General features: G+C 35.9%; 1 protein-coding gene and 2 long non-coding RNA genes across 5 annotated transcripts in view; 1 reads left to right on the top strand and 2 right to left on the bottom strand.

Annotated features, from left to right (window-relative positions):
- Nucleotides 1-9,633: 9,633 nt before the first annotated feature.
- On the bottom strand, nt 9,634-11,167 carry LOC114527405. 2 transcript variants are annotated; one of them, XR_003687406.1, is made up of 5 exons: nt 10,845-10,858; nt 10,741-10,767; nt 10,519-10,590; nt 10,336-10,406; nt 9,634-9,928 (listed from the first exon to the last, which is right to left on the bottom strand). It is a non-coding gene; the product is annotated as an uncharacterized LOC114527405 (long non-coding RNA). The 2 variants fall into 2 exon arrangements; XR_003687405.1 differs by having other exon boundaries at nt 10,741-11,167.
- Nucleotides 11,168-11,190: 23 nt separating this feature from the next.
- Nucleotides 11,191-11,928, bottom strand: LOC114527404. Its single transcript, XR_003687404.1, has 3 exons — nt 11,690-11,928; nt 11,397-11,431; nt 11,191-11,236 (listed from the first exon to the last, which is right to left on the bottom strand). It is a non-coding gene; the product is annotated as an uncharacterized LOC114527404 (long non-coding RNA).
- Nucleotides 11,929-12,224: 296 nt separating this feature from the next.
- Nucleotides 12,225-21,844, top strand: part of LOC114527418 (cytoskeleton-associated protein 5-like) — a 34,241-nt gene continuing 24,621 nt past the window's right edge. The window contains exons 1-12 of one of the 2 annotated variants that reach the window (XM_028549048.1): nt 12,225-12,386; nt 14,908-15,107; nt 15,467-15,670; nt 15,856-15,946; nt 16,214-16,294; nt 17,205-17,352; nt 18,411-18,499; nt 18,631-18,744; nt 19,234-19,428; nt 19,528-19,692; nt 19,918-20,046; nt 20,587-20,814. In XM_028549048.1, the coding sequence (XP_028404849.1) occupies nt 12,330-12,386; nt 14,908-15,107; nt 15,467-15,670; nt 15,856-15,946; nt 16,214-16,294; nt 17,205-17,352; nt 18,411-18,499; nt 18,631-18,744; nt 19,234-19,428; nt 19,528-19,692; nt 19,918-20,046; nt 20,587-20,814 (1,701 nt within the window). In that variant the 5' untranslated portion in view covers nt 12,225-12,329. Of the gene's footprint in view, nt 12,387-14,907; nt 15,108-15,466; nt 15,671-15,855; nt 15,947-16,213; nt 16,295-17,204; nt 17,353-18,410; nt 18,500-18,630; nt 18,745-19,233; nt 19,429-19,527; nt 19,693-19,917; nt 20,047-20,586; nt 20,815-21,844 lie in introns of those variants that run through there. The other variant, XM_028549049.1, reaches the window with a different exon arrangement.

Below are 21,844 nucleotides of genomic sequence, written 5' to 3'. Positions count from 1 at the left end.
AAATTATCAAAATAAATTTGTTTTGAACTTCCTAAAGTAATTGTTTTTATTAATTGCAAAATTTCAATCTTTGGTTTAAACTGGAGGATTGAAATCTGGCTAGGCTTGTCTAGCATTACAGCAATTATAAGAATCATTGAAGACAAGTCTGTTACTGTCTCAACCAGCACGTTTGTTCTTGTTGACAAGTGAAGAAGTTATAAAATTCAGTGTTAACAATGAAATTTTCATTATTTCGCATTTATGTATCTGGTATTCACCTCCCACCATCATCTACGTGGCCCATGACATTCAAGGTTGATAGCTCATATAAAACCATTGCTGTGACGATCGAATTCTGTGTAATAGCGTTCTTCGGTAGAAAGTGGATAGTATTTTCCAGTGAGACTAGCAAGAAAGCATTTAAACGTTTACGAGCGTACGTACGTATAAAAAACGCTTAAGTGGAAAGCAGCCTGCTTTAGACGTTATTCACATAAGAATTTTGTGTCATTTCATAGTATGGGACTTCAAGTAAAAAAAACTATTCTTGAGTTTCTTATGACGTCATGAATTTCCGAATGGCGATCAACCTAGACGCAATAATTGATTGTGAAGTTCAGTATTGTTCACCACCCACCATCACGTAGTATTTAAGGTTGGTAACTGATATAAAACCATTACTGTATGTGACTGCACATTTCTGTATCATAGCATTCTTCGGTAGGAAGTGAAAAGTATTTTCCACAAAGGTATAGATCATTTGATTAGATCATTTAATACATTTATCAAGTGACTTCTATACTCAATTAAGGGTAACTATCTGTGACGTTTCTTCTGCTTTACTTCAGCAGACTCTTTTCTCTGACATATTGCAATATTAAGAACCAATGACTTAGAGTAGCATTGGTAAGATGCATGAGTTGCTGTAACAGTCAATAGAAGTACAAACTTATTTAAATGTCACAATGCATCTTGTTACGCTTTAATTAAATTGCGGTGGAAATTCCGGGCATTTTCCGCTGGAATATGCATTGTGGGTTAGTTTAGATTCACCAAGACCATACTTTAACGAAGGCAAGGTGTTAACAATACAGTCTTTAATAATTATAATAACTTGTAGGTACACCACGTAAGTATTAAATACTGCAAAGCTTTCGGTCCGTTAACCCGGACCTTCATCAGTGCAATAAATTCAATTGATTTTGTTCAATTGCACTGATGAAGGTCCGGGTTAACGGACCGAAAGCTTTGCAGTATTTAATACTTACGTGGTGTACCTACAAGTTATTATAATTACTAAAGTCGCCATGCAATCATACAAGAAAATTAATACAGTCTTTGTAACCTTAAACAACAGTCAAATTGTTCCCAACCGCAGTTTTTAATGATTAATTAATTGAAATAGAATATTGCTTATGCGCTATGCTCAGTTTTCCTGAAATTATTTTTTTTTATTCAATCAGAGGATGCAACTATTTCTTTGATGCAATAAGTCGATTTCTGTAGTAGTGGAAAAAGAGTGAGAAAAACCCAGGTGCTCCATTAAAGGAAAATAAATAGGTTCCAATCCGGCCCCGCGAAAGAGTTTGTCGGCACTCTTCTGAGAATCCTACAGGGAAGTTGACAAGGGAGTGATAGGATAGGTAATTTAAAACTAACAAGACGCCTACTAAGCGTTATATGATCGCGTCGTTCACAAATTTTGTGTCGTAAATGTTCTTAATAATAAAAATGAACAATATACCGAACTATAGTCGCATGTTGAAAGCAGGAGAAACACACAACAGCCCATTTTGAAACTGCTTGAAATCCTTTAGTGCAGGCTTACTCTGCTCGGCGTGTGCAGTTAGTTGTATGTGTAATGAGTGTAAAGATAAAGATAGCACTTGCTAGCATTTTGATCGCTTTATTGATTCTACTTTACTGCTTCGAAGTTCGAAGGTGAAACGAAATATGCCCAAAGTGAATACAACACGTGATATAACTAGCAACTTACCTGTGCGCAGGTTCCCGATTAGGGTGATATGGCCTGCAGCTAGCGACGCTGGGGGTCCACCCGAGAGGAAAATAATAATAAAAAATAGGTACGCAATGCGTACACGTGGGTAGCCTATAAAACGTTTGCAAAACATTGGCTGCGATAAAGCTATGGTTTGGCAAAAAATTTCAAATTTGATTCAAACTACAGACTGCTATAGTGGCATAAGTAGCATATAGTAAATATAAACTAATGCTTATAATTTTACTTTCTAATGCCATGCGCAATGGCAAAAATGATTGCTAGTTGAATTTAGTCTACGCATAGACGGAATATGACGGAAATACCGTCTATGTAACAGCGCCAAATTCCGTGTTCTATAATTATTTATCCCCAGAATCTGGGGGACGCTGTGTGATTGGCTACATATTTAATTACAAAGCCTGATTGGCTACCCACGATCAACAAAGCTTTGATTGGTTTAGAGTGGAATAATAAAAATATTTTTCGTGCGAGTCAACAACAAATGGCAAGCTGTTAAGCTCAAACACAAAGTCTTCTTTGCTCCGTCCTTGAACTAGGTATTTGTCCTTCGCTCTCCCGATAATCTCTTTACAAAGGATACACTCGTGAGTACTCCACATTGGCATTTACATTGCAAATTGTTAATGAAGATCAAAAAGACGATAAGGTTTTTGTTGCAGACTCAAAGAAAGATCGACGAACATGTGAATTGTAAAATTTGATCATAAATGTTTCGTGCATAAAATGCGAAAGTTAATTACTAATTTCAATTTACGTCACATTTTGCATAAATTACAGTACACGAAATTTGGCTCTGATACGCAGACCCTCTTTTTCCCCGCCTTTCTATTTCGGGCATGGGTCTGCGGCGCAGGCTAGTTGAATTCAGTTATAACGAAATCGATTTTATTGCACAATTATTGTACTAATTTAAATACATTTTTAGCGACAGAATAATAACATATATAAAAGCAAATTTACAAAAGATAGGAAATGCATAGTTTTTAAAAACAGAATAGGTGGAGAAAACAAAAAGAGAGTAAGGTTCAAGAATGGTGGCACAAATCGTCTGATAACATAAAGCTTAGTTTTGAAAGAGAGAAAGGTTTTAGACGTTTTCAAATTATTTCTTTTTGATGTCCCTTGATTATCAGCTAGCATATCGGTTGTTGTTCCAGTACGATTATAAGGCTTGTTTCCCAAAGTTTTTGTATAAATACGTTTATCACCATTATAGCTGGAGATGACAGTATTATTTCATAGTATTATGATTCAAGAAATAAAACAATTGTTGAACTGGTAAATTTGTATAAAATATCAGATAAAAATACTTAAAACTATGTGATTCTTTTGGCTAATGGAACTATATAAAGGCTGCAATAGATACATTTACAGGTGCTAGTTTAAAAGATTTGTAAAATAATTGTTTTGTTAAGAAAAATCGTAACTCACAATCATTCTGCACAGCAGGTAAATCTAAGAATATCATTTTAGCACCGAGTTAACTGTAACGTTGGACCGTAAAACCGGGTGTGTCTGTGTCCCAGGGACCATATTAGCAAACTAGTAATTAGGTACTTCAGGCTTGCACCATCGTCGTAATATCAAGTAGTACACCAGTCAAGTTTTGAAATATATATTTCCTTCTATGTACAGTTTTGTATATATCTCTCCCTCGTATATACCTCTTTCTCGTATATATCTCTCATAAATGTAATTGTGCGAGCGTTTATATAGTGCTCGCCTTCATTAAATCTGACGTAACTTGCGCGCAAACTATGGTAATACAATCCGATCGTCCCATAACTAAGATAGTGCTATTACCATAGAAGACAATTTTTTAGTTCGAGTTAGCGCGGTGTTGGCACTGTTCAAGCGCTGTTTCAGCGCTGTGTCACTTGTACATCTAGCGCAATGTTGTTCCTCTGACTTCTAGCGCTGTTAGAAGTACGTCATCAATACGAATTAAGGGATTTAAGACTCGATTTTTAAGTGATTTAAGATTCGATTTTTAAGTGGATTCAAGTGATTCGACATAATTTTAGTTTAAAATCGCAATTTCAATGATTTAAGCCTAATTATTTAAACTAATTTCAATGACTTAAACTAATTTCAATTAATGCCGAAATAAAACGTGAAAATATATTGTGAATATAATGGGGTAGTGGCCTATTTGATACATAATATTTCCGTCAAATTAATCAAAAATCTTTTAATAGATTTTGGTGCCTCATTTGGTGCTCGATGCCATAAGGAGGTCGGTTGTTTTTCATGAATCAATATATTAATATAGACATGTCCTAATAAAATCGCGAGCTGCTGTGTCAAATATGTATTTTAACGTTGCATTTTTGCAGTAAAATCCATCATCTTGAATCATCGTCTTAGAAGATGGGCAACGTTCCTGTAATACACGAAGTTGTAACAAGCTTTGAATCTCTTGGAGATGCAATTACTGGTCATCCTGAAAAGGCTCGCCAACGCTGGATTGACTATTCCGAACATAGTGTAATAGGTTCAGGTGTGAAGGCTGCTATCGCTGCAGCAAAAGGTGATAACGATGAAGCTGTTCGCCTTGGTAAAAATATGGGGAAAGCTACTGGTTCCGCACTACTTGGAGGAGGATTTCTAAGGAATGTTCCTGTTTTCCAAGAACTTGCAACTGCTGGCGATTCGCTTGGAGATGAGATTGCAGGTGGAGATCATGAAGCAGCTAGAGATGAATGGGAAAAATATTCTGAGAATAGCTTATTTGGTTCAGGAATCCGAGCTGCTGTCGAAGCCTCCAAAGGAAACATGGAAGAAGCAGAGCAATTGGGAAAAGCTTCGGGCATTGCTTTGGGTAGTGCCGTGATTACGGGAGTGGCAGTTGGTGCAACGGTGGCAACAGGTGGAGCATTAGCTCCGTTTGGCGCTACGGCGGCAGCGATTGGTGCTGGGGCTGTCGGAGCTTTAGCAGGTGCTGGTGAATCCGTTGCAAATGATGCCATTCATGGAAATGAAATCGATCCTGGTGAAGCTGTTGGTTCGGGTTTATTGGGTGGAGTCACGGGTACTGAATCAGAAATAAAGAATAAATTTTACCTAAAACTATATTCACAAATAAATTGGTGCAATTGTCTTTGCAATCTCGATGAAGATCGTTCAGTTATAAACAACAATAATAGCTTTCAAATCTAAGTATTATTTCCTATGTATTCCAATATTCACATTTTGACAGAATATGAAGAAGTGTTTGCATTTATATTTTATAGGTGCTATCGGTGGTCTTGAAGTTACTGAAGCAAGGGCAGGACGTGTATACCGAGTAATGCCCTCTGAAGATGGAAAATTAGCTATTGAAATGAAAGAAATGCCACATGGTTACAAACAAACAAAGCCAACCGGAGAGACTTGGGTATCTGAGAGCACCAAGCATACTAAAGGTTACTTAGACCACAAACGTGCCGCGGAACCGTCACTTGACATGGAAGCCTATGAAATTACTATGAAGAAATCCCATTTAAAGAGATTTAAAGATGATGCTATTCCTCAGCGTGGATCAAAAAACGTCAATCTTAGGAAAGCAGAGCCTAAACATGTATTCAACAAAGAAAGATTGGCTGATCATCCAAAGGGAAAGGTTAATTTGGGAATCAAGACTTGGGATCTGAAAAGATTTAATGAAGGTGTCGTGAATGTCAAAAAGATCGATCCCCATTCAATATTCCAAAAGGGCAAGTACAAACTTGTCGCGCGCTATTCTCCAGCAATTGCTCCATATTTGATACTTCATACAGAACATGGTGAAGAGGAAAATGATAGTGATGATGAAGAAGGAACGACAAAAGTAGCACTAATTCAACATGGTTGACAATGAAACTCAAACTTGCTTACAAAATTGCTCATACTTGTTTTTGCACGTTAGAATATAACAACGTATTGTACTTATTTGATTGTCTAGCAACATTTACAAACATTTGCAAAATTGCACAAACCATTTTATTTCTAATGGAACCTATGGCACTTTTTGTTTCTTAATTATACGACGATTCTTTAAAGAAATTGTAAAAATCTTCTCAAAGTCTGTTTGATGTTACTATGGGCAGTTTTAATACCGGTGCCGAAGTTTGTGATCTTGTGGGCGTACATAAGTAAATTGTCGGAAAAATTTGGTTCAAATCAAGTTGATAGATAGAGGCGATGGCCTGTTGATCCTTTAAAGCAAAAATGGGCGGCAACCCCGCCAAGCTATAAAAGGCTTACATGAAATTTCTAATCAAATAAAATTAAAAATAACTGTAGAAATTAATAACCATCTTTTAAATTTCCTAAACGTTACACTCAGTCTCTTAGAAGGAAATAACCACCCCTATATACAGAAAACTTAAGAACGACCTTCTCTACATCGATATACGTTCTAACCATAGAAACCAGTAACATAGAACATGACAACCAGTTAAATTACTTTATCGTTCGATAAAAAGGCGTTTGATACTATTGCTCCGCTACATGATCAAGCAAAGGTTTATTTTAAAACCATAAGGTCTTTAAAAAATGCTACACGCCTAAAAATCAACTACTGAAATCAATATTGTAATCAAGTTGTTCAACATTGTTCTCGACAGGATTGAACAATGTTGTGCTGCATCCCCCCCCCCCCTTATTGGAACAATGTTCTTCACGATTGTCGGAACAATATTATTACTAGGTTACCTACAGGTAGTGAATGCTGCCTTTATTGCATAATTATTGTATATCTGCAAACACGCGCTTGCGCAAGCCTAGTCATGCAGGATTGAATTGTAGAAAGAAGTACTTAATCGGCTAATCGCCAAATCGGGTTGGACAACAGCCTTGGAGAACGAAGTATTCACTATTCACTGTTTATGAGGATTTTAAGTAAATTGTTTTTTTTGTTTGGGTCTAAGTTTTTGCTGAATAGATTAAATGAACAAAGATGAAGCATGTGCAAGTTCGCCAGCTGTTTTATTTTGAATGCACGTGATCATAATAGTAGGTTGTTGTGTTACTGAAATCTACTTATTTAAAAAAGATAAGGTAGTTGTGAACTCTTCACATGTGACTTGAAAACTTGGCTAATTGTTTGAGATTGTTTAACGTTTCGCTAGAAGTTGTAAATGTACAACATCAATGAGGCCCGTTACAGACGACGAACTTTCCATGTGCCGAACCTAATGCAAATTAGCAAAATCCTTTGTTTCGCAGATCATTAATCGAGACTGCAGGTAAGCAAACAGGATCATGTGCCGTTGATGGCAAATATATCTCTGAATAACAACGTGCTCATGCCTTTCCCAGAGCCAGCAGAGCCGGGCTAGGCGATATAAAGAACAATTACTTGATGATGCAATTTTTGTTCTAACAGAATTTTTGATATCATTCTGTTCTACTCTCCTCAAGTTGGTGTTAAGCACGGTAAGTTGCTGTCAGTAAAAGATAATGTTTTGTAAAATTTTATAGATATATAGATATTTTACCACTTCCGATTTCACTCGCTGTATTTACTGCGCTTTTGGTGGTGAATGATTGCATTTATGCTCCTTTACTAATGGCAAGTCAACCAATGAACACAAAAATCTTTGCGATTTGGCATGAAGAGGAGTAAAAAGAAAAGATTGACTATGTTGTCCTTGGTCATAAGACATTTCAAATTTTAACTGCAACTGACCAGATAAAACAAACGTTTTGAAGTCAAGTCACAACATTCGATATCAAAATATATAGCTAGAACACTTCAAAAACACAGAAAAAAGCAAGGCATGTAAAATACACACCAAAAAACGAGGCATGTAAAATACACACCAAATAAGTTTAAAACAAACCAGCAGCAAATATATCAATACACAGGAATATGAAAAATGCTGAAATATTTTAAATAAAGGAAAAGTATTTGAAGCTATATGTAAAAGTCCAAAGTCTAAATTTGGCAAGTGAAATGGGAGGTGAATCAATGTCAATGCTATATAGTGGTTCAAAGTCTAAGAGTTCAATTCCAAGGGGCAAAGATCAACACACACGCAAATATATAAATTAAATAGAAAATATCATTCATCAAAAATAATGAACATTAATAAATATAAGTTGATTGAGTGCTCTGTTTTTCAAACATTTAACGCTATGCATAAAAAACCAACACGTATTATCCTAAATTCGGCAAGTCAAATCGAAGCTGTATTAATGCTGTATCAAATGTCAATGGTATATACTGTATGTATCCGAGGGGCAAAGAACGGTACACACACAAAGACTGAATAGAAAATATCAATTATCATTCACCAATAACAGTAAATATCGACAAATTTAAGTTGACAGAGTGCCCTGTCTTTCAAATATTTAACGCTTTGCATATAAAGAAGCCAACAGGTGTTATAAAATTCAAAGTTCCGGGGCAAAGAGCACGCACAAATATGTAAATTTAATAGCGAATAATTATGAATGGCAATGCGCATAAATGTCAATAAATATAAGCTAACTGTCTTTCAAATATACAACGATTTGTTGTTTGAATGTTCCTTGTTAAGGCCAAACCACCAAAAGCGCAGTAAATGCAGCGAGTGAAATCGGAAGTGGTAAAATATCTATATATCTATAAAATTTTACAAAACATTATCTTTTACTGACAGCAACTTACCGTGCTTAACACCAACTTGAGGAGAGTGGAACAGAATGACATCAAAAACTCGTTAAAAAAAAAATTGCATCATCAAGTAATTGTTCTTTATACCGCCTAGCCTCTGCTTGCTCTGCGAAAGGCATGAGCGCGTTGTTATTCAGAGATATATTTGCGACCAACGGCACATGATCATGTCGAGCCTGGAACGTTGTTTTTCAGAGATATATTTGCGATCAACGGCACATGGTCATGTTTGCTTACCTGCAGTCTCGATTAATGATCTGCGAATGTAATAATCAGCGATGAAATGAGGGTAAAAAAGCTAAGAAACTGGCAATCACAAAATTTTTTAACTGTTCACCAGAATGCCCGAATGGAAAAGCCGAAAAGGAAGCAATGGGAAGAAACAATATATTTATATAAAGTTGATTCACGCATAGCATTGTGGGTCTATCTAATATTCGACCACAATGCAATGCGCTAAAGCAAAATTTAAAAAATTCCCAACTTACATCAATTAGGTCTGCTGCCTTGCTCGCTCGCCCCAGGCTCGCTCGCTGCGGCAGCAATGATTGATGAAATAACAAGGCTTGAACAATGTTGTTGGAACAGCACTGGATCAACATGATATCAGTCATGTTTTATTTTATCAACAACCACAAAACCCCTGTTTTATCAATCCGTAAACAACCTTGATGTTAAGAGCATTGGGTTCCTCGCTAAAAGATCGCTGGACGCTGGTTGTGTCCGCATATAATTATCAATATTTACTCCTTTTTGACTACCCTATCAACATACTAGAAATACATGCATGCAGTAACCCCTCGCCGGCTCTTAATTCGATAACATAATTTCCAAAACCCGGTAAAAATTAAATTTAATTCAAAAAATATATAAATACAAACTATCTAACAAATTTACAATAATTAATACAAAATTTACGGAATAATAAAAATAAAAATTTACTTATTAAAAAAGGAAACAATTTTAAAATTTATTATTATAACGTGACAACAACATGAGGCTACGTTGACAGTGATATCTGAGCAGCTAGTTGAAAACAATATTGTCTCGTCTTTGATGTACTGATAGCTCGTTGTTTTTTTAAATGTTAACCACGGGCAAGATCTTGAATGAGGAAATTTCAATTAGACTGTATGTCAACGTAGCCTAATCTGCACGTTTGAGAAGTTCAAGCAATATTTACTTCTCAAACGTGCAGTTTGTAAACTGCATTACCAGCTTGGCCGGTGTTTTGTGTGCCGCCTGAAGCTGGGGACACACGACTTTAGTGTGGCCTCGTCGGCCACATAACAAACAAACAGCCCCTATAAATAAAAAATGTCATTATTTAGCTTTGAGTTAACTGTAAATTGGTGATAGAACTGCAGGATAATCAATCGCGTCACCAGTTAGAGAGAGAAATAGCCTAAAACATTATTGTCATATATTGCGATGCCCAGCGTCTTTGCCAAGACCATTAAAATTTGATGAGACCAATAAAATTCTTCTTTCGCACCATCTACTATCTAAGCCTAGCCCTGAAGCCATGATTATATTATTTGTGAACCAGTGACCTAACAACTGACTATACATTACCTGACATATCATAAGGTACTGTTACTACTGTACATACGTGTTGGCAAGTCGCTGCTCTGTGGCCGCGCAGGCCACATTTGTAACACCGCCCTAATATCAAGAAATGATATCAAGAAATAATTGGTTTCCAGCCTACCAAAAATCTGGAGTTAGCTGCATGACCATTAGCAATTAAACTTTAGTAACCTCTCACTTGTCCATGTAACACTAAAAAGACAAAATGTCATATTGAGCATCCTCACAATGTAATATTTGTTGAGTAGCATGCAATGACAAAAACCGGAAACAAATGTTGTGGATATAATGCATCATACAGTACCTCTGCCTGCTCCCCGCAACAATAATATTGAACAAAGTACTAATATACCTTCACGGTTTACAACTTGCAAAGCTTGAGAATTGAAAATATAAGTTAGTTCATTTCAATGTATATCAAGATGCAATTGCTGTACATTTCTAATCATAAAATGTTAAACAATTATAGGCAGTATATACAAAATTTCAAGAACAGATCATTTTTATGCATATTCAATAAGCATACCAGGCCTTTCTTGAGGTGGAGGACTCACTAGATTAAATGAAAGTATTTCAGTTGTGCAGGGGAAAGCGCATGCATCAATAAATCACATCAATCATGAAACTTACCTGGTTAATATTATTTTTCCTGAGGTGGAGGACTCACTAGATTAAATGAAAGTATTTCAGTTGTGCAGGGGAAAGCGAATGCATCAATAAATCACATCAATCATGAAACTTATCTGGTTGTTATCATTTTAGTGCTATGTGAAATTAACTAACTGTGACTAAATTAAAATATTTCAAATAGTTTTTTAATCATATTTACCATCATCATTATCATTATCAATGTCTAAAATCCAACAAGAAAAATCTTTAATTGATAAATCAGATTTTTGAACATTGGAAATGATCAACAACATTTTCATCAGTTGCTAATTTCTACATTCAGAGTGAAAGATATATAAATATGTGCCTCTATACATACCAAGTATGAGTTCATGATTCATCCTCATTCTCCACTAAAATAGTTGGTGAAGTAGATGTATTAATACAATAATTGCACTACCAACATTATGAAAAAAGTGCTTTGTTGAAATAATGTTGTATTAAGCTCAAAAATCATAAAATACAAATATTAGTTTTGAAAAAATATATCTATTGTAATAAAAACAAACTTACATGTTTTGGCTTTTTTTTTTAAAACTTCTGTTAATCTAAAATATAAGAAAAAAATTAATATTTTTATTATTTCCCAAAGGGGTAAAGCGCATTAGCCAATGATAGGGTTGCAAAAATCGGTATATTTTAATATATTATACGCAATAACACAGTTGTAGCAGTTTCTTCAAAAAATGTTTCTCCTCAAATTTGTAAATTAAAATGTCAACAAGCGAGAAGTGCAGTATAATTTATTGGGCAAACTTCGAAATGTTCAATATTTTATAAAGATTTTTTATTATTACCAGACTTACCGCAGTCCAAATTTCAGTTACACAGCACGAGGCTTTCACTTTGTTGGAACTTGGAAGTATTAAATTGGATGTAAACGAATTAACATTAAGAATTGTCGTTTGCTTATAATTTGTTCATATAATAAACAGAATTGCGCTCACTTGTGAGCAATATTCTCTTCAAGTCTTCAACACTCGAAATAAACTGTAGATAGTGTAATATTCTCTATATAATTCAGACTGTTGAGTCACAGAATACCTACCAGAAGTGGAACTCTATACTATTTTTTCGTAAGTGTGATTCGTCATGATTCGTCACTTAGCAAGTGCATTTTTTTGAGGTAGTCGCCCCCCTGCCAATGTCTAAAATCAAGCCATATTCAGTATTGGCAGGGGGGTGACAGCCTCAAAAAAATGCACTTGCTAAGTGACGAATCACACTTACGAAAAAAGTACAGGAGTTCCACTTCTGTAAGGTATTCTGTGGTTGAGTGGCGGGAACTAAAATTTAAATTTGGTAAATTTCTTAATCTTCTGATTTGATTGGTTAATAAAGATCACATGATCAGGCGGAAAGTCAACATGGACGAACGTTGAAGACATCACTTTTGATATTCTTTGCTTTGAGAGGGATTTTTCTTCTGTTTTTACTCTTTTAAAAATGGCTGAAGAAGCGGATTTCACTAAACTACCACTGGAAGAAAGGGTCCAACATAAGGTTAGTCTCGCATATCGATCTCCGGTTCTGCAGTGGTTTATATACTGACTGAACTTTCGTGTTTTATTAATTAAATTCATCATTTCTCTTTTTTATTATTATTACATCAATATTCAAAAAACTAAACCCACTTGATTTTAACACGCACTTTGTGTGTGATCTTGCAAAACCTTAACGAATCCTATCGAAGGCCTCTTACCTATTTAATAGGATAAAATTCTATAATTTGACTGTACGAAAGTTTACAGACAGCTTGTTCACAGTTCACAAGGGTAAAATTTTTTCTTTAAGTTTTGATACTTTGTTTGCCAAATAGTAATGTGGGTGTTTGTTAGGTATGCGTTTTTGAAAGCTTTAAAATATATAAGTAGTTTTATTACGTATGCTTGCATGATTAGACCATACAAAGTTAGATGTGCATATTCTTGTCAGCCAAAATACTGTATCAAAAAATATTTCTAACAAAGTTGAATTAATACCTGTGAATATTCAAAATCTTGCTTTTCAAAGATTTTTGCATACACCAAGCTAGCTCTTACTCATCCAGTGAATTATATAAATGTATGTATGTGCATTTATATAAATGTAACAGATAAGTAACTAAGGGCCTGTTTATATGATCCAGTCTAGCCGGGACGGGATGTTTTCATCCCGCTTAGCCGGGAAACTCGCCTAGGCGGGATGGCATGCTCCTAATGTATGTTAATCGCGAATCATCCTGGCCAAGCGGGATGGAGTGTTTATATGGCAATTTCTCGTCCCGCCAAGGCAGGATGAAAAGTGGTCATATAAACACTAATTAGTGTTTGTATTACAAGCGGGATCTCGGAAACTGTCCCGTCCTGGCTAGGCGGGATCATATAAACAGGCCCTAACTTAGGTTATAACTTCTCCTCAGGGTCATATGCAGGAATTACACAGGGTGTGATTAATAATAACTTTAGTTAAAGTCAATAGTAAAATGAAGATATGTTTAATTTTCTTTAGGGGAGGGCCTGTATTGGCTTTGTTGCCCTCCCCAGTCGTTCCCTGTATTGGCTTGCTTCTCACACATACAACCACTTATGCGTTAGCTTGTGCACTTACCATAATGATAGTTGAAAGTGCTGCTTGTGGTATTTTTGAAGATTATAAAAACTTAGAAACTTATAAAAAGGAAATTTACCCAGTAATTGAGTAAAATCTAATGGTTTCTTGAAATGGGATGAATATTTAGGTGTAAGGATCAGTTTCTGTTAATTAGGTTGCAAATGTCCTTCACATGACATCTATACCATAAGGAATTTTCATATGCAGGCAGTTCATTGGGGTTTGGGAGGTTGCAGGTTGCCTATATAACATGTGCAGAGGTTCTTGACATTAATAAATTACTTAAACCCTTTTAATGAAATAAGAAAGAAAAACATTGTTTGATTTCATTAAATTACACAAATTTAAACCAGAGGTTCATTAAGCAATGGAATGCAGTAATACAAAAATCATAACCAGTCGACAATTTAAAAAAGTAAAGTAAAAAACAAATTCCGAATAAACAGGACATCTTGAGAGTCAAAATATGAATCAACACAGATTGAGATGCAGTAATACAATATATACACTGCACAGTAACTGAAATTTAGTACTACATTACTACCTTACATAGCTGCATTCAGTGGTGTGGGTTAACCATGAAAAAGGTGATGCAATAGACAACAGCTACTAATCTATTAGTACCAGTACTGTAATTAAAGTTCAGACACTGTAGGCAATATATGTACTTTTATATGGTGTATATTAAAGCCTAATGAAGATTGACAATGAGGCAATATGCGTATGCAGTTATGAAATAAAGTTATTGGGTGATTAAAAAAAAACACTATCCAGTGGATAACGATATCCAGCTTTCATATAACAACTGGCTCCAGAACTGTTACATTAGGACAAATAGCTGAAAGACTAATTTGTCTGCTATAATTGTCAGGTGACAATTGATTGATGCATAAATGATAAATTTCTTTGTCTAAGAAAAATAATTGTGGTATGCAAGGTAAAAAAAAGAAAGGCAACTACTGAATATTAAAAAATATTCACTTTATACACCTTGTAATTAAAACGTTTTCCCTATTTCTATTTAACAATTAGTCACCTGAGGTGATTAACAAGCTATAATATTCAATTTGTCAATATAGGCTTGTAAGAGAATCAACACAATTTCATAATAATTTATAATTACTTCAGTTCTATAGTCACTGACCAGTGACTATCGCTTCAGACAACGAATTTTGACCAATCAGAATGCAGGAAAATCAGTTTGGTAGTATTAAAAAAAAACATAAATTGGTATTTGGTTTCTGAATACCCATGGGAATATACCCATAAAAAATGTTCTCTTAATGAAACGTATCGTTGAAAAGACAAATAAATGAGATATTTCTCCGTTAATTTTGGACACCCTGCAGTTTAGGATTGCAGCCTAGTACTATACAACGAATATTAGAAACACTGTACATATAGCTCTATTTATAAATCCAATTATCTATAGGTTTGGAAAGCAAGGGTGAGCGGTTATGAAGAATGTGCTAAGCATTTTAAGGGAATTATGGAAGAAAACAGCAATGAATTCTCCAAATATGTTGGTCTGTTGAAGAAGTTCGTGGTTGATAGCAATGCTGTTGCACAGGAGAAAGGTCTTGATGCTGTTTTGGCATTTGTGGAGTATGCATCACCGTCAATTTCTGGCAGGTAATCATCTTTAGAGCAAACAATGTTATGTGTATTCTGGCCTTGAGGACACGATCTTGAGGCCTATTTTGCACAAAACAACAGTGGAAAGGTAAAATTCTGAAAGATTTCCTCATCTGGCAGTGACAGTTCCACTACGAATGATTGCTTACAAATGGCCGTTTGTTTAAAGCTCGATTTTACTGAACCATGCAGGGGGGGTTCAAAAACAACTTTTTCAACTTGATAAATAAGCTGTTAGAAAGTTTTATTTCTAAATTTGCATTAACCCTGCAGGGTTGAGCTGATCGGCTTTTGAACAACGTTATCTCCCCAGGTGTTTAGTATCTTATACTAAAACCTTTATCTTTTAATCTCAGAGCTGCTGCTGATGTGGTGGCAGGCGTGGTGACAAAGTGCCTTAACGCACGACCAAAAACAAAACAGAAAGGCATGGACATTTGTATGATGTACCTGGAAGTTGAGAAGCAGGAGGCTGTCCAAGAAGAAATTCTCAAGGGCTTGGATAACAAACAACCAAAAATTGTTACAGGTTGTGTGACATTTTTGCGGACGGCAATAAGGTAGCTACAGTATTATGTAATACCGTTTAAGTTAATAATATAGAATATATGTTTTGGGGCTAGTCCAAGGTACAGTAAAACTCGTTAAGAATAAGAGGAGATATTTTTCCAACTGATGTGCTCGTCAACATCCTGGTACTTTTTCGGAAAGTAATAACGCTTTTTCTCGCTTTTTTGTGATTTAGTGAGTTTGGTGGTAAAATATTCGCTCTGAAACCTGTGGTTAAAGTTCTTCCAAAGCTATTTGATCACAGTGATAAGAACGTTCGAGAGGAGGTAATCTATTCACGCATTCCCTCGCGAAAATTGGATAAACTTGAAATTGCGTAGAAACCAGTGGTAGAAACATACGTTTTCAATTGCGTGAAAAATTTGCGTTTTTCCATTCATTTTCGCTTGATTTTTCCAATTTCCACTCGTATCGTAACTGTTTTTTAAGAAGGAAAGTACTTACTTACAGTGTTACTGCAAGTATGCTTAATAAACCCACCCGCGTATAGCTTATTCCATCGTTTACTGTGATATCTCGTATCTCTTTCACAGACAAAGTTGTTGGCAATTGAAATCTACAAGTGGATCAAGGATGCGGTGAAGGCTCAATTGACAAACATTAAACCTGTCCAGGTTAAATTTGCTGTTTTTTTATTAAGCTGTACTAAGAGGTTCAACAGTTTCACTACCGCTACCATTGAGGAAACATTAACCACGTGCATTAACCAATCAAATACGTTAAGTCGGAACACTCGGAAGAAACAATCGAAACCTCGCTAATATTCAATAAACATGCATCCTCTATAAAAAACGTTTAAAAGACAATAGACATACAGCTATCTGCCATTACGTGTCCTCACAAAAATTACGATTTCGACTATATACACGGTCGAGCATGTACAACCAGTGCTGTGTTTTCCCACCAATGTTGGTATATAGAGGTGTGGTCTGGAGACTCGGTAGGAGCCTTTCTTTATGTTTCTGCAAAACTAGGGACTGTAAAGTGGAAGACGATTGATTTTTTTGGCATAGTGATGTAATCATGCAATAGCATATAAATACATTTTAAAATATTGATATCAAATTTAAAACAATTGTGCACTCGCATTAGAGACGCTTTGAATTATGCTAATCGCGAGATTCCAGTAAATGTCTCTATATTGAATATGTTACGAGGAATTTCAATTAATGGTAACTTGTTTACATTTTTCAAGCCAATCAGATCGAGTGCCTAAATTTTTAATACTTTATGTAAAATTGTAAATAATGTATCTTATTATTTATGCAACCTGATTAGTTTACTGAAAATGTAAACAAATTTGCTGAACAAAGTCTCTCCTTGTTCTTGTCGGGATATTGAACACTAAAGTTAAACCTTCCATAAATGCCCATTTAATCAATTTTCCCTCGGTAACTTTGCATGGGGAATGTATCGTCTAAATGTTTTTGAAATTTATAGTAATCCGTATAATGTAACATCTCCCGATGGAAAAGATCTTGTAGTCGACGAATCTCACCTTTCCAGCTCTCCGTGTTTTTTTAGATGAAAGAGTTAGAAGAGGAGTGGGCTAAACTAGACCCAGCGCCACCCAAACCAACCAGGTTTACGCGATCACAACAAGAAAAGCAAGCACAGGCACCACCGCCCAGTGAAGCAGTTGGGAGCACTAGTGGAGAAATTGTCGAAGAAGGTATTGGAAGGCAACTGGCCGAATATTCATTATAGTTAAGTAATTGAGTTCCATTTCACGAAACGTGCTTGGGTATACGCGTGTAAGAGCGGTCCTCCGCTAGACGGAATTTTTTGAAGAAATGAAATTTTCCGCTTGGTGTCTTTTCAACTGAAGGAATTCGACAGGAGCGGATCCACTTGACAGATCACAATAGACCCTTCCGGTAATTACGTCAGAACCAATAAATGTGGAAATGAGTCATAACACGAGAATGTAAAAACCGTGCCTCGTTTTTGTGTTATGACGTATTTCCACGTCTATTGGTCAAAATGAAAAATTCTTTCTGACGCATGTGTTGAAGAAGGATGTTTTACATCTTTGCACATAGCTCGTGAGAGTAAAACTTGAAATCTGTTTCATTTAAGGTGGTTGTAAACAGGAAACGGTTAAGTTGTGACGTTAATTACCGGAAGGATGTATTATTAAAAAGGGAATCGAGAAATTTTATTATTCGCTAAGCTGGGGTTGCTACCTCTTTAAAATTTCTTTTTGAAAATTTCTGGGCCCAGTTGTATAAAAGCCTAGTTAACTTTTAACTGTAGTTAAGGAAAGAATTGGCCAATCAGAGTATTTCTGAGTTAACTAGGATTTAACTATGCAAAATGTAGTTAAAGAGTTTTATTCAATCGGCCCCTGGAGATGAAAATGAGTAATAATTGTATATCTACAGTTTTCCATATACTAATTTCCATCTCCAGAAATTTTCAAAAAGGGGGAGCAACTCCGGCTTAGAATAAACTCCAGCAATGAGCTGTTTGTTTGTTCGATTGCGCGTTTTCAGAAACATAGCGGAATCGGTTGAACAAAAAATGTCGGGGGGGGGGGGGGGCAGGGGCTATGAAAGGTAATTTCTCTCTTAATTCACCCTTGACATATGCATTCGTACAGCACAAAGAGAGCAATTAAAACTCAAATATTCTGATATGAGTTTTCTACAATGTTAATTTTAGCTACACTATTCCCAATTTTGTTTTTTCGTTGATTCTATATCTTAATCGAACTGTTGTCCATTTCAGAATCTCACGCTGTCGACGTTGATCCTTACGATCTACTTGATCCCGTTGATATTTTGTCCAAAATTCCTAAAGATTTTTATGAGAACATGGTAAGTTGCTCAGTATCAGCATTATTATTTTCAATTCCATCGTTAATAATGTTGCATGGTGTTAACTAATGAGTAATGTTGATTAGACGAAGCAGCGACGTTAAGTCTGTCGTTGTATCTTGCGTGTTTAGGCAGCAACAAAATGGTCAACAAGAAAAGAGGCATTGGAACAACTGGACAAGCTGACATCCAATCCAAAGATTGAAGGTGGACAATATGGGGAGCTAATGGCCGTATTAAAGAAGGTGTGTTGTTATTGTGTCAGGTATTGTTTGTGCACACAATCCAATTTTGTTCGGACAGGATTTGACATTGGATCTGACAGAGACCAGTTCGCTTATCGACTTGCAATGTATATGGGCAACAAATTAATTAAAGCCAATGCATGACATGACATGCTTTGCATTATCAAAACCTTCTACACGAGTGGTGCCAATTCGTAGGAAACGTGGGAAAAGCGCCTCGGTATGGGGTGCAAATATTCTTGCTTGAAGATTTAATATCAATATATAGGATGCTCTATCCACTGCTAATTTCGAGATCACTTTATTAAGCACTGTAATTTCTCATGCATCAAAGTCAAATGTTTCGGTGTGGTTTCAGGTAGCTATACTATGTTACAACAATGTTGAAGTTTTTATACATTTTTGTAGTAAACTAACAAACATTAGCTAAGTACATCGTCCACCGGAGTCAGCACTGGACTGACCGCGTTTATTTTTATTACCTTTTAGGCAATTACAAAAGATAGCAACGTGATGGTTGTTGCTCTTGCTGGAAAGTGTGTGGCTGGACTGGCAACCGGTCTTCGTTCGAAATTTGCTCCGTATGCAACATCGGTTGTTTCAGCCATTTTGGAAAAGTTTAAAGAAAAGAAAGTAAATGTTGTCACATCCTTAAGAGAAGCCATCGATGCGGTGTATACAACGGTACTATTTTTATATATATTATTATGATTATTTTTATTATTAATAGGTTTTTTGTAATAGTTAATAATTTTTTATTATATGTACATTAATGGTCTTTAGACAAATATAGCGGCCATCCAGGAAGATGTGACCACGGCCATTTCAAGCAAAAATCCCTCCGTTAGGGAAGAAACAATAAAGTTTTTAACTCGAGTGGGCTGCAAAAGTAAGCCATCTGACCTACCCAGACAGGTGTTGAAACCAATTTGTGCAAGTCTGTCGAAGGTAATGTGTGGTAGTATACGTTTTTCAATATTTCTCTATGCAAAATTCCTTGAAAAATGGATTCCTCACTGCTTTATATAATCATGTTAAATTATATCGTTCTTTTCTACCAGTCCCTTATTTAACCTCTATTCTATCCATATAAATTTCTAGAAGGCTAAATTTCTTGTAATTTTACGGAACTACTTGGTACATGCAGCAATGAACAGAACTATTTTTATATAGAGCATGGATGATACGTCTGCCCCAGTCCGTGATGCGGCTGCAGAGGCATTGGGTACATTATTGAAACTGCTAGGCGAGAGAGCTATGGGCCCTTTTGTTGACCAACTTGACAAGATTAAACTTGATAAGGTATTTTGAATCCTGTTTTTAAATTTGCCTGGACCAACCCTGATGTAAGCCGCATTAAACAAAGTAGACTACAAAGTAGACTTAAGGCCCACACAGACCGGACGCGATTTGCCAACGCGGCACGATTTTTCAAAGTTAGTAGACTATACATAGCTATACGTGTTATCTGATACCTGACGGTTCGGTCACAGTTTCACCGCGTCCGTCAAATATGCTAATTAAAGGCGGACGCGGTGCGGCAACGCGACGCGAATTTTCAGTTTTTAGAAGCACATAAATTAATTTCTGGAAGCAAAAATTGGAATCTATGGACGCCAGAGCAGTCAAAATGTATTACACACGTGTGTAGAAGAATGATAATAACAGAGGGACAGTCAAAGTCAGATACTATAGAAGTGTAGATCACTGGCGTATTGTTGATATAATAAAAGTAAAGTGTTGAAGGAACCTGTGTTTAGCACTGGTGTGTGCAACGATATTACAAACACCTGTGGCCGCCAGGCTAACCCTGACACACTTCATTATTTCCTAATTTCCCAGGTAAAAGAATTTGCAGAGAAAGCTGAGGTTAGCGCCGCGCCCAGTCGCGGGGGCAGTGCTGCTCCAGCTCCTGCTAAAGCGCAGCCTGTGAAAAAAACAGAAACTAAATCTGCAGCTCCAAGCGGTCCAACCTCAAAATCTACAACATCTGAACCGAGTAAGAAACCCAGTACCGCTGGAAGTAAAGCTAAACCACCAAGCTCGTCTACCGACACTGCAAAGAATAAGGTATGTACGATAATCTGAATTGTTGATGGTATAGCTCAGACCACGTAGTTCGTGTGTTTGATTGGTAGCTTTATATAATTATCATTATATAGAGATTACTTCATGGTTGGCGAGTGCGTACGATTTTTATGCACGAGTTGTGAAGGATCGCAATACGAACGAGTGAGCGCAGCGAACGAGTGAGTTTGCGATCCTTCGCAACGAGTGCATAATAATTTATTAAATGTGTATAGAGATCAATTTGACAACGACACGCTTTTAATATACAAAAACACAGCGAGCAACAAAATCGAAACTTTATGCATGAAAACAATTCAAAACATATTTATTACCGTTCAGTTTTTTTGTGTAATTTTGTTCAATAGAAGTTAGATATTCTTTTCGAAAGATTTGAGAATGTGCTGAATGTGAAAATGTCTTGAATATGAAAATTGTTTTGAATCTCACTCCTATATTTCGACGCCATGTTGAAAGAAAATGTAAACAAATTGCCGCCAAAATGACATACGACAATTTTTCACGTGTGAAGAATATCGTTCGTCCAATCAAAAGCCGTGTATGGCATTTTTTCACACGTGAAAAACATCGTACGTCCAATCAAATTGCATGAAATTAATTTACACAGTGAAATACGATTTTTATTTCATCATTCTGCTGTGCATAAATCTCTATACACATATAATAAAGAGATTTATGCACAGCAGAATGATGAAATAAAAATCGTATTTCACTGTGTAAATTCAATTTTCATTACAATTTAAACTACATGTTTAGAATGCAGTTCAGTTTCGTTTAAAACAGAGTCGGTTGCTCAAAAGCCGGTTAACCCTGCATGGGTTATATATATATACATACATATAGTTGAGCATGATATTGAGAATATACTCATATTTTCTGCATGAACAAAAAGCAGAAATATTCGTGTTACAGACTTTTCTGAAAAATGTTTCGAATGGATTTAGAGTGATCAACTCTAAGTGTGTGAACTATTTTGTTGCATGAAAATTATATTTAAAAAATGTCCCCTAGT

The sequence above is a fragment of the Dendronephthya gigantea genome, unplaced genomic scaffold (assembly GCF_004324835.1).
Source record: "Dendronephthya gigantea isolate DGI-Jeju-01 unplaced genomic scaffold, DenGig_1.0 000044F, whole genome shotgun sequence".
Classification (NCBI taxonomy): Eukaryota; Metazoa; Cnidaria; class Anthozoa; order Malacalcyonacea; family Nephtheidae; genus Dendronephthya; species Dendronephthya gigantea.
Note: the sequence above shows the minus strand (reverse complement) of the source record. Positions and strands in the feature narration are given on the sequence as shown.